The following is a 15,435-nucleotide window of genomic DNA, read 5'->3' as shown; positions in this document are numbered from 1 at the left end:
ATGCGAAGGGAATAGATTGCAGATAGGATATCATCATACAAGCGGGTCCCCGCTCCCTGCTTCTCTAGTAGTACTTTTTGGCTGCTCCTCACTCTCATGCTCATGTTCAGCACGTGCACTTGCCGCTTCCCTTGCCCTGTCTGCGTCATCTGGCTCGTCCTTATACAATGGCCGGGGAGGGGCCGCCGAAGCAGGATCATCATCGTCGAGGAACCCATCGTGGTATCCCACTTCCGGGCGAGAGCTCCTCGGCCGGCCACTGGTGAGCGCCACCGTCTCATCTGCTTCATCCTCTTCCTCCTCATCTGAAGCAGTGACGGCAAACGGATCATACACCTCCTTGCTCCTCCCCACTCCATTTCCGTTCCCATTTCCGTTCCCGTTCTCCATCGTGCTCATGGCAACCTCATCACCTGCCACACCCTTGTAGGCTGCGCGCCTTCTCGAACGGCGACGCCAGTAGTATAAAGCAGCACCGGTGATGAAGAGGGCGACGATGACGACAGTGCCAATTAGCCACTTAGAGGATTTGAGCAAGTCGCGGATGTGGTCAAAGTATCCTGTATCGAGCGATGTGGTCGGCGTGCTACTAGCTCCGGAAGAGGTGGAGGTAGCAGGAGGTTCTTCGACCTCTGTGTCATCTCCTGATTGGATGGGCTTACCAGGGGGCTTGGGCGTGAATGCAGGCCGGTCCGCCTCGCCGGTCTGGTCGGTGTGATCTCCAGGAAGGTGGTCCGTAGGTTTTGACAACTGTTTTGTCTTTGACGGGTCGGTGGTAGGGGTTGCTTGTTTTGAGGTGGTGGTCGTCTCAGGGGGCTCCAGATCATCCATCGATACAGACGTCGGCAACTTCCATAGCTTTGCCTTGGCCGGATCCATTACCGATCCCCAGAGCATCATGCTCCACCCAAGGAACGAGCCATTGTTGTCCGAATCTTCCTGGTCATGTACTATTAGTTTCCAGTCTCCGATGGGATTCTCATCCCTGCGTCTCGTATGAACACATGGCCAAGACTGACGCACGATAGGCTCACCAATGCTTAACAGTAGAAAACTGCCACCCCTTGTACCCATTTTCATCTGTATCCTTCGGCCTCTTGCCCGCCAACATGCTCACTATCCCGTTCGGGCTCCGCAGCTGAACCTCGACGTCTCCTCTCTTCCTGTGATTAATCCACACTCGTACGGTGATATGCTCCATCTTCTCAAAGTTGTTCTGCTCCAGCATCTCCCGTTTGACGCTCAGGGTGCTGCTTACACCATCCTCTCCGATAGGTGTCCCACCGCTCATGTGGCCCTCCCAGTCCATCTGGGCATCGGGCATGTCGATCTCGCCGACGTCGATCCATGCCTGGGGCTTGACGAGCTCCCACGTCTTTGCGAGCTGAACGAGCGAGTATGCATCGATAGCGCCATAGCCATACTTGTAGCTATAGTGCCGGCCGGCGGCGGTAAGCTCCCAATCCGGGTCATCGGGGTTGATATGCACCGAGGTGCGTACGATCAGGTGTTGTGCGTCACGCCAGGTTAGCTCAGGCCGTGCATCCAGGGCAAGCGCCATGACGCCTGCAACAAGTGGTGCTGCGGCGGATGTTCCACCATGTGAGGCTGTGCACTTGTTCTTGCCTACATCGGTAGTGTGCTGTCGATCAATCAGCTTTACGAGATTGTTGCAAAGCGAAGCACTCACGATGCTATCCCCTCCGCCCGAGCTAGGGGCAACGACCAAATTAGCGGCACACGACTCAGAGTAATACGGGTGCTCGAAGTTCTTATCGACAGCGGCGACAGTAATAGAGAAGATCGAGTTTGTGTATCCGTCGAAATTGCATTGATCGCCATTGCCAGCTCCATTTCCACTTGCAAAGACGAATATACTGCCCTTGCCACCACGGCCGTTCTGAACCCCGTTGATGATGGCTTTCTGGACGAGATCTTGCGGTGCCTCCATGCTCATGCCGTTGTCCGGCGGGCCCCAAGAGCAAGAGTATACTCCGGTCTCATCAAAACCGTAATTCAAGCTCGTTGCCTCATCCGCGTCCGATATGGGCCCGGAGAGGATCCGGATGCCAGACACACGCGTTTGATATGCCACACCAACGCCGCAGACATCGTTCCTCGCTGCGCCAATTTCTCCGGTGCAACGCGTACCGTGTCGATCGTCAGAGAGCCGAGGTTTAGGTTCGGGGACGTGATCGTTGAAGTCCCACGAGCCAGTGGGGTCCTAATCCGAACACTCAGTTTGGTCCGTTGTATCCAAATCTTAATGTAGTAGACTCACATAGTTGGGAGCAAGATCGTCGCTATCAAAATCCAACCCATCATCAATAACTGCAACCCTTGTACCATGGCCTGTGATATCCATATCCCACACGCCGGTGACATTGATCGTGTTGTACGGATCTATTGCATTCAAAAGATGCCACTGCGCCGTGAACTCGGGGTCCGCGATTTCCAAATAAGCAGCGACATCTGCAGCAGTAGTCACGTTGTCTTCAGGTCGCAGCAGAGGGTGTGGTTCTTGCCGCTCGAAAAGGGAAGGTGGGGGTGGTGGATCACCCCGCTTTACTCGCTGCCGTGGTACTTGAGGCTGCACGGAACGGATGGCCTGCACGATCCTACGTGCGTCGGATACACTTCCATCTCTAGCCTCAATTCCCTGTCGTTTTGCACGTCTCTGCAGCTCTCCCCACCGCTGCATTACATTGTCCCCATCTTCATCTTCAAGGCCCCGTCCGACTAATGAATTGCGCTTTGGGACTTTGACGAGCCAATGGTCCCGTAGCTCTCCAACTTGTTCTACGAGCTCGACTCCTAGGGCTTGGAAGCATTCATGTATTGAGGAAGATGATGCGGAGGGAATATGTTCGATCACGTAGTAGTCGTGAGAATCGTAAGTTCGGGGTTGTGGCTGAACAGCAAGCGTTGAAGGCAGGAGTAGAAGTGCGATGAGGGTTGAAGGAAGAAGCATTGCAATGAATTTGCAAATTCGTCGCCTAAGGGCCGAAGAGAATCAAAGAATTAGGAAGGTGGTGGTCAAGAGCAAGAAGAGCGGTTGGAATGTTGCGAATGGTGAAGTGCCTCGAAATGCACCTTGTTTTACGCGCCGATGTCGACGAGTGAATCTCTCCACGAAGGCAGCGGATGCAATCACCTGTGTTCTACCCGTTGCGCAGTGCCCTTGCCCAGCCTCCCTACTTGACCCCGCTCTCACGTTTCAACTAGTCGAAAGAGTTGGAAGGGGGGTGTGGGGAGGAGGGAGGAGAGGGTTAAGGGGGTTCAAGGGGCAATAGTAGTCAGTCAATCGTGGGAGAGTCGCCTGGCGTGACAGCCACGTCGCTGCTCACCGAAGATGCGGGGCCGATTTCCCTTGTTGGAATATTATCAGTCATCAATGACTATGAATTGTACGCGACAGATCATCAGAAAAGCATCGTAATAATTACCACATGTTCACACCCTCTACACATCGCATGACCATATTCTGACCAACACCCACAATTTCGGGAAATAACCCCATCTAGCTCTTGATGGTATACTTCCCATAGTCCTTCTCGGGATCATACACTTCCCATCTGGAAGCTGGGAAAATATGCTTCTGTCGGTTGTACCACGATCTCTGTACTACCTTGCCCGCATGCGACTGCACCGTAATAGTCAGTGTGGATCACACGAGGCAATGAACCATTTATACCTCATCCTTCTCCACCGTGGCGTCTGCCAACAATCTCACATCATCGTGTACGTCAAAATTGAACAGGGGACCGGATTTACCCCGTGCCTTGTTAATAATGAAGTCGTAGAAGGTGTAGTGCTGTTATGTGGCATCAATCACCCGCTCTGCACTCAGTAACCAAAGGAAACTTACATGCGGTATAATCAAGTCCTCCTAGTTACAAAACATAAGACAACCCACCGAGGAATTTAGCAGACGCACCTTGATGTACATCAGGTTATCGGTTGTCACTCCCCGTAGTTCGCTCCATTGCTGCCTGACCTTCTCTAAGAACTTGCCAATTTCATCTCCTTTCTTACACTGCGTACTGTACTCAGCTTCTCGCTTCTTACTTCACAAAAGTGGAAAACTCACGATCACACTCTTCCGATGTCCCTGCCCGTCCCAGTAAGAATACACCACCTCAATCTCCTCCTGCTTCATGTCTTCCTGTCGCTGCAACCACTCTTGTCTCAAGGACTCCCGCTCAGCGCGCTCCGCCTCCTCCCTCTCCCTATCAGGTAAAAAGCTCGTATCCACCCCCGGGGCTTTCCCCAATTTGGGACGCTTGGATGGGCGTTCCTCATCTCCTTCCGGGGTAGCAACGTCGTTCGCATCAGTATTGGGTGTAGGTGCAGAGGTCAGTTCGCGGGAAACTGCTTTGGGCTGAGGTGTCGACCTTCCTGAAGGCCCAGCACTCTCCTCTTCATCGTCCATTGCAAACGACAGGTTATTTTTCACAGCTTTACGCTTCTTCTTCACCTTCTTCACTTCCCTACACATATACTTACGTGGTCAACACCCACCACCAACACTAACCCAGTGGGAAGGACTCACTTGCCCAACTCGTCCGTCCTTGCCGCCTCCCTCGCCTTCAGTTCCTCAAGCGCCCGTCTTGCACTCTGGAACTCCTCGAGCTGAACTAATCCTACAGTGCTCTTCTTGAGAGCATCCTCAGTGGAGTCTTGCACGCCGACAAAGCGGTTTTGCCCAGGTCGAGCTTTCTCAGTCTCCTGCCGGATGAGGTCTTTTTGGCGCTCGAACTCCGCCTGTTTGAGGGGTTAGTGAGGTGAGAAAACCATAGGACAGTACACACAAGCATCTCCTGCCGCTTTTTCTCCAGAGCGCCTTGGCACCATGGCTCTCCGCTGTTGCTGGCCATGTGCGAAAATGGTCGTGCGAGGGTAAGGATGCTAACCTCATCGAATATGTGAAGACCGGAGCCGACTTTTATCCCGACTAAGAACTTTCATCTTGCAGGTTAACGAGGGATATGGATAAAGTTACAGTAGGCTTAGGTTATTAGACTACATGATACAGCACATCCCATAGAGGGCTATCTATCATGATCCCTCAGTCCTTCTCAAAGGATCCCGTTGCTCTACTTCGCGCCCATGGAGCATCTCCCTTGTAGTAGTCCATCCTGTACCCTTCCTCACCTCCTTTAGCACCATCCCCCCATCGTCTCAGTCCTCCCACAGCAACCGAACATTCATAAGGACTCAGGAGCGGGCGAGGGAAGGCTTCGCCCCAGTCCATGCTCAAGCGCGGACAAGAGGTCTGGACGAACGCCGACAATTGCGGGAAAAGGGCGAGCTTCTGAGGCGACAGCTCAGAAAGGAGGATCGGGGTAATGTCGGGTCGATGGGAAGGCGAAAGAGCAGAGAGCTGCCGTTCAAGGGCTTTGAGCATTTGCAAATTTCCCTGCCTTCCAAGTGTTCCTAGCACAAGGCCCCAGCCAACCGGCTCCTTCTCTACCGTGGAGACCGTATTCGAGATATCACCATCCGGATCTTCCCAAGACAAGCTCTTCTGCGCTGCATCTACCGCCCGTCCCCTCATCGCCCGCATCTCGCTGTGCCCATATCGCTCTCTTGTCAGCTTCTTTGCGTATGGGTCGTATCGGAATGCTGGCACGGATGGGTTCGAGATCATGATACTCTCGAGGTGGAAGCGGCCATCACCCACGTATATGAGGGCATCGACGTCTGGCAGGAGAGGTGAAGTGCAGCCTAATATCTCGCCAGGCGATAGTGGCTTCGCCCGCGGGATGGTAATGTCGTACACGCCGGCATGTAACTGCTGTTCTGAGCGTTGCACCACTGCCTGTTCCTGAGCAGGACGTTCGTTCGTTTGATCTTCTTTTGGGGGCTCCAATGGGGTCGTCAAGTCTTCCTTGAGAGCCTGCGCTGCCGCTACGAACTGGATCGTTGACACAATCGCGAGCCGTGTTGGGTCTTTCGCAGGGTGCGTCTCCCGCCCGTCCTCTTCGCCATCTACCGTAATCGCAAGATGTTGCATTGCAGGTGTAATGGGGTCTCCAGCTGTAAGCGTCCCCCTTACCTCTGCCGCCTCGATATCCCTCAACTTCCTTCTAAACTCCGCACGATCGTCGGGAAAGTTTAGCCGGACTGTTCTCGCCAGATGAGAGTTGTCAATACCAATCTCGACAAATACATAGAGTGTCTTGATCGTTGTTGTGTCGACAGGGACGAGACAGCTGTGGCCGTAGTGGACGAGCATGTCGCATCCCAAAGCGAGAGCGGTGTAGTCGTCGATGCAGCAAGCACCATACGTAACATCACCCATAATTACGGTCAGGGCGTCTGTAAATCTGTTCCTGCATGAGCATCATGTCAGGATAAAACTTGACATGTAGACACACCTCTCGACGATATCTGATATCAAGCAAGCAAACATCTGTAACCCCTCGGGCATCTGAAGTGCAACCATCTTAGCCTCATTCTTCCGTATCTGCCATATTGTCTTGTGTATCTCAAAAGAGTAGTTGCTCGGCAATTGAGCTATTGCTGCATTCAGCGACTTGTCTTCGAGTATGGATACCGGAATGCCTGAAGAAATGACCACCGACGATGTGGATGAAATAGGTCGACCTGTTCCAGCTTTGCGGCCAATAAAGCGCTTCTTGGGCCTTGGAACTGGATGAGTTGAGGCTGACGCCATAGCTTGTTAAAGAACTGGAGTGATATATTATCTGGGGTTAAGGCGACAGAGCGAATTTCGAGCATAGCTGAGAGCATCTCACGTACGCGTTGAGTGAGCATTTCGGCTCCGACTTAATTAATCCGACGGTCGCTGCAACACAGTCAGATTTATGGTTCTTGAGGAACGGGGCTCAAATTATCAAGCTTCAAAGCATACCTCATTAGTTAACGAGGGGAGTTAGTCGTTCCGTGTGTACCGAGCTACCATGTGCGTAAGATGCATCAGAGCAGCTCGATTCTCAGAATGCCCCCTCTCAGGACACCCTGTTACGTGGCCGACCAATAGACTCATTCGGGTCTAAATCCCAGTGAGTGGTTCAGAACACGCTCTCATTCGAGCCAGGCGAAATGCGGGATTCGTCAGGAGTCGTGATGGCGGGGGATCCGAAGGGTTATGATGGCAAGATCGGATTGGATCGACGTCCTTTGTTCACCCTCCAACACAACGATTTGTTCTTGACAGGGATTAACAATGTCAAGAACCACCACGGACCGAAACGACATGGAGGGCCGGAAGAGAAAAAAAGGTCCAATTACAGTAATTAATCAGTTTGCAAAGCCACGTGGCCAATCCCCTGAAAAATTGCTCCTTGCTCTCAATTCCTGTCTTCGCAACTCCTAGTGGTCGAAAATCTGAGGCTTTGACTCACTAGATCGACTGTAAATTCCGGAACACCTGCCCCTTGGCTGTCTTCTTCTTGTCTTCGCCTTGATTGACGGTCCAGTTGCCGAAGTGGCGGGGTAAGCATTTGCCTGCTGGCTTCTTCTCGCCGACTTCTCCGGGATGATCTGCTTCCTATCCAGCCAAAATTGTATGCGAGCAAGCGGCTTGCTATCGCACTGACCAGTCGCCGGATTCTTGGCGGGTTGGGTCAAGTCGGATGATGTTCATAGATTTATGATATGCATGAATGGGAAACGCATGGGGAAGAAGGCAAGGAACGTCAACACAATTCGGCGCTATTTCCGTCGGCTTGCACAGCTTCCGCGCGACTCCGACATCCTTTGCTGATTACTGATCTATGATTCTATTCTTGAGTCACTCGTGTCACCCCTTGACGCTCATCTCAACACGATTAAATACTTGACGTTTCTCTGTCCGCCCGGTGGATGTCCGACTCTCGTTCTACGCAAAGTCTCCCAATACCCCTGGAAAACCAGACGTCTTATCTTTGACCGGCGTGATTCTTAAATGGGCGCATCACCTACAGCTGGCATGACATTGAGTGTGATTGTTCTACCGATTGGTCGGGGATTCGAAGCCTCATTCGGTTATCGATAGCAAGGTGGAGCAGAAGTATGAGAGATCGAGTATTACACGCAAACTCGTACTCTCCACGGGTCGTGTGTCCCGTTTCGTTGTGCCTGGACTGTTCACTTAGTTCTTCAGCAATATGGCATCCTCGAAGGCAGACACTTTTCTGTACGGCGCTCAGGTGGAACCAGCCGAGCCTGAGCTGATGGGTGACGCGGTTGCTCATCATCAGGGTGCGTCCGCAAGCGGCGTTGGGCATGCCTCAGACAGCAACAGCTATGACGAAAAGAATGTACCATATGGCGATGATGTTGTTCCAGTCGACTCAGCCGAGGAAGAGCACGAAAGCGAGGAGCAACTCGGAACCGATGATCCCTTCCCAGAGGATCCGGATGCCCCAGTTGAGCAGCAGCTTACTTTCAGAGCGGTATTCGTCGGTACAGCTCTAGGCGCTGTCATCTCTGCGAGCAAGTAAGTGTCGAATGGTATGTAGTCCCTTCAAGTCTTATGCCCTCACTAGCGTATATCTTGGACTCAAGACCGGTTGGACTTTCGGCGCGTCCTTGTTCGGATCTATCTTAGGTTTCGCTATTCTCAAACCCTTGTCAAAGGCGCTTCCTGAGAAGTTCGGTGGTGGGTATTTCGGGCCGAAAGAGAACGTCTGTGTCCAGAGCGCAGCTACTGTGAGACTTTTTCCGCATATCTGTTTCCTAGCGTCTAAGTTTCCTTTCCAGGCTGCCGGTTCACTCGGACTACTTTTCACCTCTGGTTTTCCGGCCGCCTACCAGCTTGGTCTTCTTGGTTCATCACCTACTGCAGATTTCGGTCGCCTAATCACTTTCACATTCGCGGTCGCCTACATTGGGATCTTCTTTACAATGCCCCTCCGGCGTCTCTATATTCTCAAGCTGAAACTGGTGTTTCCGTCCAGCGTTGCAGCCGCCTTCACTATCCGCTCTCTTCATGTGGGAAAGAATGCTGCTGCTGTCGCAATGAAGAAGACGTGGACGCTCGTAATTGCCTTCCTCATTGCCATAACCTGGAGGGTCATTTCAGAATATGCGCCAGGTGAGCGGCAAGAATGATCATCATGTCATATGATTACTGAGATCTAATAGGAATTATGTGGGACTGGCACTGGGGCTATTGGTTCTACAAAGCTGGCTGGCACGGGATCATTGGTGCCGAGAACTGGGTCAGTGCCTTTGGTGCCTTTGCCGTGTGTGAAGAGGCGCCCTCATTTCTTACGCACAGGGTTGGATCTTCGAATGGACTCCAGCCTTCATCGGCGTTGGTCTCCTAGTTCCACTCAATGCCTCTGTAAGCTTCGCTAGTGGTGCCGTTATTGCTTGGGGTATCATCGGGCCTGCCATTGTTGCTGCCGGAGTGGTGAGCACTTCTCAGCGATTGTTGCGGTCTATCAGCCCTGAACACCCGTATTGGTCCGCAGGCATTTGGGACTCCTATGTCCCCCGACTATCCTGGCTACGTCAATTACTCGAACATGATTCTTGACGATCCTGTAAATGCACCTTCACCAAAATACTGGTTCATCTGGCCGGGATGCATGTGTCTTCTATGCGCATCCGTCGGCGAGATTGCAGCGAATTACAAGTCATTACTTGCCTCCTTCGCCATGATGCTTGAGCCTATTATCGAGAAGATACGTCCCAACAAGCATCTCGACATCAACAAGGACGGAGCACTGTTAGATCCTGTCCCGCTTAACGAGCAGACCCCCTTCTGGCTGTGGGGAGGCGGAACTGTTCTCTCAACTATCATGTGCATGATTGTTATGAAGGTTAGTGGCCCAGCCTCTCAAGTTAGATAGGGTTTTGCTAATTCCACCCCCTCTCAATAGTATCAATTCGATCAGAACCCTGGAATTACCTTGCTCGCAATCATTATTGCGTTCTTCTTCTCCCTCATTGGTGCTGAGTGTGCAGGTCGTGTCTCCGTGATTCCAGTCACGACTCTCGGCAACTTCTCTCAGCTCATATTTGGTGGGATTTCGAAAGGCGCTGGTCAAGCTGCTGCAGTGAATCAGTTGAATAACGGCCTTACTGGTATGATTGCACTCGCTGCTTCCGAACAATGTGCCGACATGCTTGGCGATCTCAAGACCGTGAGCATCTCATTCGCAGCCATGCGTGGGTGCTGACATCAATCTAGACGCATTTACTCGGAGCTTCTCCTCGTGTTCAGCTTTACGCACAGATGGTTGGTGCACTTGTTTCCATATTCCTGTCGGCTGGAATGTACGTCGTGTTCACGAAGGCATACCCGTGTATCAACGAGCTGTCAACCACCACCTGCTCCTTTCCTGCCCCGGACGTGGGTGCCTGGCGTGCCGTTTCTATCGCCGTGTCCGCACCTTCATTGCCGATTCCCAAGACTTCCGGGATCCTTTCGATCGTTCTCGGCGTGGTTGTCCTTCTACAGACCTTCGTCAAGTACAAATTTTTCACGCCGGACAAGCATCACTGGTTCCCGAACTGGAACGCATTGGGCATTGCCTTCATTCTTGGCCCGCTCTGCACGTACCCGTGAGCTCCTGCCAAAAAAACTCTAGTCAATTCACCTGACGGGCATTTAGGATGGCGATGCTGTTTGGCTCTATAGTAGCCTTCGTTTGGCGTAAACGAGCGCCGGCTCACTTCCAGATGTTCGGATACGCCATTGCTGCGGGTGGTATTGCAGGAGAAGGTCTAGGCGGTATTGTTAATGCAGTCCTCCAAATTGCGGGTGTTTCAGGCGCCGTCAAGGGTACTGCCGTTGGATGCCCAATGAACGCATACTGCGGTTGAAATGATCGCCTGAAGGGTTGATGAATACGTGTAACCGTACAGAGGTATTCTAGACAGTGCAATAGTAGTTTGTAATCTAGCACAACCTGTGCTATTGGGAATTCTTTGGTCCCTTCTGAAGTCATAGTTCTCCTTGGCGTCCCCGTGAGTTACATATGACCAAACAAATATACCTACCACACACTGATTTAAGACTGAGCACTTGATGTTGGCAAGCGTTCCAGATTGATCGTCACGATGGGCGAGGTTTCCGCCCAGAAGTACGCATGAGATTGCATGAACGTGTAGACACTACATAGACTAGGGATAGGTCGTGAACATGAAGAACCTGCAAATAATGGCCATGTTTTATTTTATTTTTCTCCCTAAGCATCTGAAAACTTAGTCTCAGGACGTGAAATGCAAGGAGGCCAGTCCGCCAGAACCTGAATGAACCCACATTGGAATGGAACGCCGTCCATTTCGAGGCCTTTCGGAACACTTACTCTCTCCATTTGCGGCTGGACCACTAACTGCTTGGCCACTCCTTTTCTGGGAAGCTTCCTCACAGGCGGTAGCTTGTTCCAATCGGCAGGTTCTCTCGTACCCTGTAGTAGAGGATGTAGTGGCCATTTCAGATCACGCCACGCTGGTTTGGGGCTTGGTGGAGGAGGAAGGAAGGAAGAAAATGCGTCTTCATCATCACTATCTTCATCCGAACCGGGTACAACCTCACAAACATAGTTCTTCGGGATAGCAGTGCTGTTTTCAGCAATGCTTGACGCAGTATCTTCCGGTTCGACTGAAGCACGAGAGGAGTGGATGGATGAAATGTCAACAAGTCGAGGAGTGGCGCTCTTGCGTGCTGCCTTCGTTGTTAACTGACGCTTCCCGGGTGCTGGACTCTGTCCAGAGGAGACGGGAGAGGAAGAGCGTTCCGCCTCCTGTCTCGCAGTCAGGATATCCAGGCGTGTGCGAGGAATAGGCGAAATGATGCGCGGTGCCGAGATTTCTTCGACATCATCATCATTGTTGATTATATCAGCCTCAGGCTGGGTAGACATGTGTCGAAATCGGGCAGCCGCCGTGGCTTCCGCTTCCTTCGCCGCGATGATATCGATGAGGGGACGGGGATCGAGCGCAGGCAGTCGTGTGACTCTATCGGGTAACGGGACAATCGGACGAGAGAATGGAAGTGAGTCAACATTCTGAATAGCGCCGTCTTGTATATTCATAGTGCGTACACCGGTATCCAGCTGTTGGACTGTGCCGACGGCCGCTTGTTGGGCGGGGGTAGACTCTCTTGCGGCGCCGGTATCATCTTGAAATGAGCGAGACGCAGCACCAATAGCAGTCTTAGACGATTCGCCCAAAGTTTCAAGGTGTTCCAAATGGTACGAGACGTCCTTTCCCTTCCCCTTGAGACTTGACATGGCCACCAGGTTGCGAGCGCCACAAGAGGTAACTGAGGCAGTGGAAGCAGCAGCAACTTTATTCGAATGTGCTGGCAAAGTATGTTCGACCTTGACGTTTGGTATTTCATCATCGGAACTCAGTGTCAAATCCACAGTTTCGACGGTTGAGCAATTGTTGCACTTCCAAGCGTAGGCCGTGCCAACGACTTCGTTAAACTCCAGAACACGATGAGATCCAAGTCTCCGCACGAGAAGATTTGCGGCGCGATTCAGTTCGTTCACATAGCTTTTTGTCAAGGGCGGATTTTGACAAGTATGATGGTGCCATTTGAGGGAACAGACAGAGCATTTCATAAGGTAATTCTCTTTCAGTTCGGCGTGGTTTAGACAGCGGAGCGGCCATGAAAGGAAAGGACGTACCTTCATCGCTGACGGACCTTTTGCACTTTGAGCAGTCCCGAGATGGATCAAACGGTCGCGAGGAAGAGCGTCGCATGGTATAGTAGATTGAATGAGAGAGCTAGTGAGGGATGTGCAAGTTGCACCAGTCCTGTCGTCGGAGCCGAATAGACGAGATATTCCAATGCATATGCGGTTGAGGTTTCGCCACCGCTCACCATATTTTAGCACTCTCTCACCGTTGTCGCCATGATTGTCCGTCAAGTTTTCCGTCAAATATATCCACCACCATTACTCGCAAGAGCTATTGGCACATCTGCTCAATCCCCTCCTGGATTTCCTCCAATACTACAAAAAACGGCCGAGAAAGCTGTCCAAATCATGCAGAGCCATGTGCAGAAATCCTCCGCGACTTCATCTTCAACGACCTTGCCGCTTCCTTCTACGTCTATTGAAACACCTCCTATCGCTTCAAGATTTACTTCTCCTCCCCCAGTCTTTCCTTCATCCATCGGAACTTCTCCACCGCCGCCTCCCACCTCAACAAGCCGGACATTAGCCCCACTCTCACCCTCACCGCTCGGCGGATCGAAGCCGGGTGTTGCCTACACTCGATCACAAGTCTTCATCGCTTCGAAGACAGATCCAGTACTTGGACTTCTCACTAACCTCGTCATGAGACACGGCCTGCTTCATCGCGCTCGCAAAACCGTCGCCGAATGCCTACTCTATATCCAAAGTCAGACCCATTCCGATCCGTTGCCTTTTGTGAAAGAGGCAATCCGCAGAGCTTCTCCGAGCGTCCGGGTGGTCTCGCACAAGAGAGGCGCAAAAATCATCAGGGTGCCTCTCCCTCTTTCGGAACGACAACGTACCCGGACCGGCATAATGTGGATTTTGGAAGCGGCCGAGAAGAGAATGGAAATGAAGTTTTTCAGGAGGATAGCATGGGAGATGATTGATATTATGAACAGCAGGCCAGAGAAGAAGAGTGCTGTGGTCACCCAGAAAGAGAAGTTGCATGAAGAGGCAGCGGGTCAACGGTACGTTTCTACATTTGCACAACGATGGCTGCTGACCTCCTTCAAGTGCCAATGCGCTCATGGGGCGAGGACAATAGTGCTCTATAACAGCATAAGCATTACCAGCTACCAGTAGTACACTACGCGAGTTTTGTTGCCTGTAATGAAATGCGGTTACTACACGCAACTCAACTTCGAGAACAATGACAAACCTTGCCGTACAACGACTCAACGACATGCCCTATATGCTTCAGCGTATCTAGCGTGCTGGAATACGTCTCCTACGTTGGCTGGTCAGCCATTTGATACGGAATGATATAGGGCACCTACATCCTCCTCTGGCTCATCGTAGACGACCAAGCAGCCAGCACCTTGGTCAAGAATCCCGTTGAAGACTTTGTCTAGGATCATTTGGCTCAATCTAAGTTTGTCGTCAGATGTTAATTTTACAGGGAGCTGATGGGCCTACTTCAATTCGACCTGACTGACGGGCTGCCCAACAAGTTCAGCCACGTGTGATATCTCTACCCTGCTGAACGGTTCAATGATCTTCAGCAGGTTCTGTTCCAGTAGGGTATCGTAAAGGGAAGAAAGGTGCGTTCGGATTGTTGGATCGGATTGGAGCTCTGAAGCCGATGAGTTACTTGGGCGAATGATCCTAGAAAACACTCACCGCTCTGATAATCCTTCAACGCTTGCTCAAATGCTGCCAGATTGCGAGCCTGGTGTGCTGCCGCAATGGCCTTCATTGCATCTACCTGTCGACCCGCATGTTTGGAAGCAAGCTTTACGTTCATGATAGTATTCACGTCTTCAGGCTAGTCCAAAACTGAGACATTGCTTCCATAGGTAAGGGAAAATGATTACCGCATTGAGCATAATTTTGCACAGCAACATGTATTTGAGTGCAGCCAGAGCTCCCGGCGCGTCCTCCACGCCACCCATTCCCTCGAATGCTTCGAAGAAGTACGAGTAGGCGGTCTTGTAGTCCTTGTCCTCGGCAAGAAGCAAGCCGCTCTGCATATCCAGTTGCGCCTGGAGATGGGGCGGACAGTATATGCTGTTCGCAGCAGTCCGCGAGCTCGTCAGAGCGGCCTTCGCCTTTGGCAAGTTTTGGGTTGCATGATGCAGCTTGGACTCGAGCAAATGCACCTCGGTCAGGATCATCTTGTCGTCGAGACGTCGCAGCTCTCCCAATAACCGGTCGACAATGGCAAGCCCATCACGGTACTGACGCGTTTCCAGGAAGAGGGTAGCAAGGCGGATCTCAAGAGATTGGGCGAGGAAGATGCGAGATTCCCCCCGTGCCCATGCGATGAGCTCGTTGAGGAGAGAGGTTTGAATGGCGGTCGAGGAGGGGAGGGGCCCAAAGTAGTCGATTAGAGTTCGTACTGTGATGATATTAGCTGGCACATTGTAAAGAGGGTGCATGCGTACCGAGCTTGGCAGACTTTGCTTTCGCAGTTGAGGACATGAACTGCCGGGAAAGTCTCACGACGTCCGCCAGACCTTCGGCATTGCTTCACAGAAAGTCAATGATATCATGTACGACGTTTGGAGATAACATACCCCTCGTCCCGGTAGAGCTGGGCAAGCTGCATCAGAGCTGCCTCCTGGTCCCTCGTCGCCTCGTCATTCTCTGTCGCGTCGGTCAGTCCACACTCATCATATATCCCGTAAATCCAACGCACCATTTTTCAAAGCCAAAATCTCCTTCAATATTCCCTCTGCCTTCCGGTCACTCTTGGTGAGCTCGGTAGCCTGTTGTAAAGGTGTTTGTGCCATGTTGGACGTTATTCAGAGGTTGGCGCCGGTCAAGCTCTTGCGTATGAGAGGAC

At 52.0% G+C, this 15,435-nt stretch overlaps 6 protein-coding genes across 6 annotated transcripts; 2 read left to right on the top strand and 4 right to left on the bottom strand.

The window, feature by feature from the left end:
• Positions 1-15: 15 nt before the first annotated feature.
• On the bottom strand, positions 16-2,971 carry DACRYDRAFT_113341 (uncharacterized protein; the record flags this gene model as incomplete). The annotated part of the gene is made up of 4 exons (XM_040769612.1): positions 16-985; positions 1,035-1,642; positions 1,691-2,224; positions 2,282-2,971. 4 exons carry the CDS (start codon positions 2,969-2,971, stop codon positions 34-36), a joined length of 2,784 nt encoding a protein of 927 aa, XP_040632044.1. The 3' UTR covers positions 16-33.
• A 486-nt stretch (positions 2,972-3,457) lies between these two features.
• On the bottom strand, positions 3,458-4,877 carry DACRYDRAFT_92589 (XAP5-domain-containing protein; the record flags this gene model as incomplete). Its single annotated transcript, XM_040777090.1, has 7 exons — positions 3,458-3,643; positions 3,695-3,814; positions 3,869-3,889; positions 3,938-4,036; positions 4,091-4,490; positions 4,553-4,764; positions 4,812-4,877. The coding sequence occupies 7 exons, from the start codon at positions 4,875-4,877 to the stop codon at positions 3,521-3,523; spliced, it is 1,041 nt and encodes a 346-aa protein (XP_040632043.1). The 3' UTR covers positions 3,458-3,520.
• Positions 4,878-5,007: 130 nt separating this feature from the next.
• On the bottom strand, positions 5,008-6,703 carry DACRYDRAFT_61546 (Diphthamide synthesis). Its single transcript, XM_040775674.1, has 2 exons — positions 6,381-6,703; positions 5,008-6,329 (listed from the first exon to the last, which is right to left on the bottom strand). Exons 1-2 carry the CDS (start codon positions 6,677-6,679, stop codon positions 5,069-5,071), a joined length of 1,560 nt encoding a protein of 519 aa, XP_040632042.1. The 5' UTR covers positions 6,680-6,703; the 3' UTR covers positions 5,008-5,068.
• A 1,754-nt stretch (positions 6,704-8,457) lies between these two features.
• On the top strand, positions 8,458-10,782 carry DACRYDRAFT_74269 (oligopeptide transporter; the record flags this gene model as incomplete). The annotated part of the gene is made up of 8 exons (XM_040776056.1): positions 8,458-8,658; positions 8,710-9,043; positions 9,094-9,170; positions 9,230-9,364; positions 9,426-9,776; positions 9,837-10,100; positions 10,148-10,521; positions 10,572-10,782. The coding sequence occupies 8 exons, from the start codon at positions 8,458-8,460 to the stop codon at positions 10,780-10,782; spliced, it is 1,947 nt and encodes a 648-aa protein (XP_040632041.1).
• A 2,420-nt stretch (positions 10,783-13,202) lies between these two features.
• DACRYDRAFT_38413 (ribosomal protein S7) lies at positions 13,203-13,493 on the top strand (the record flags this gene model as incomplete). Its single annotated transcript, XM_040774442.1, has 1 exon — positions 13,203-13,493. A coding segment is annotated over one exon (291 nt), but the record flags the coding sequence as incomplete, so codon positions are not given.
• Positions 13,494-13,630: 137 nt separating this feature from the next.
• On the bottom strand, positions 13,631-15,382 carry DACRYDRAFT_92586 (PCI-domain-containing protein; the record flags this gene model as incomplete). The annotated part of the gene is made up of 9 exons (XM_040777089.1): positions 13,631-13,755; positions 13,810-13,878; positions 13,928-14,018; positions 14,067-14,223; positions 14,271-14,415; positions 14,465-14,988; positions 15,035-15,117; positions 15,167-15,236; positions 15,289-15,382. The coding sequence occupies 9 exons, from the start codon at positions 15,380-15,382 to the stop codon at positions 13,738-13,740; spliced, it is 1,251 nt and encodes a 416-aa protein (XP_040632039.1). The 3' UTR covers positions 13,631-13,737.
• Positions 15,383-15,435: the final 53 nt, after the last annotated feature.

Source organism: Dacryopinax primogenitus (genome assembly GCF_000292625.1).
Source record: "Dacryopinax primogenitus strain DJM-731 SS1 chromosome Unknown DACRYscaffold_2, whole genome shotgun sequence".
In the NCBI taxonomy this organism is placed as follows: Eukaryota; Fungi; Basidiomycota; class Dacrymycetes; order Dacrymycetales; family Dacrymycetaceae; genus Dacryopinax; species Dacryopinax primogenitus.
The sequence above is the reverse complement of the archived record's forward strand: the minus strand, read 5'-3'. Positions and strand labels throughout refer to the sequence as shown.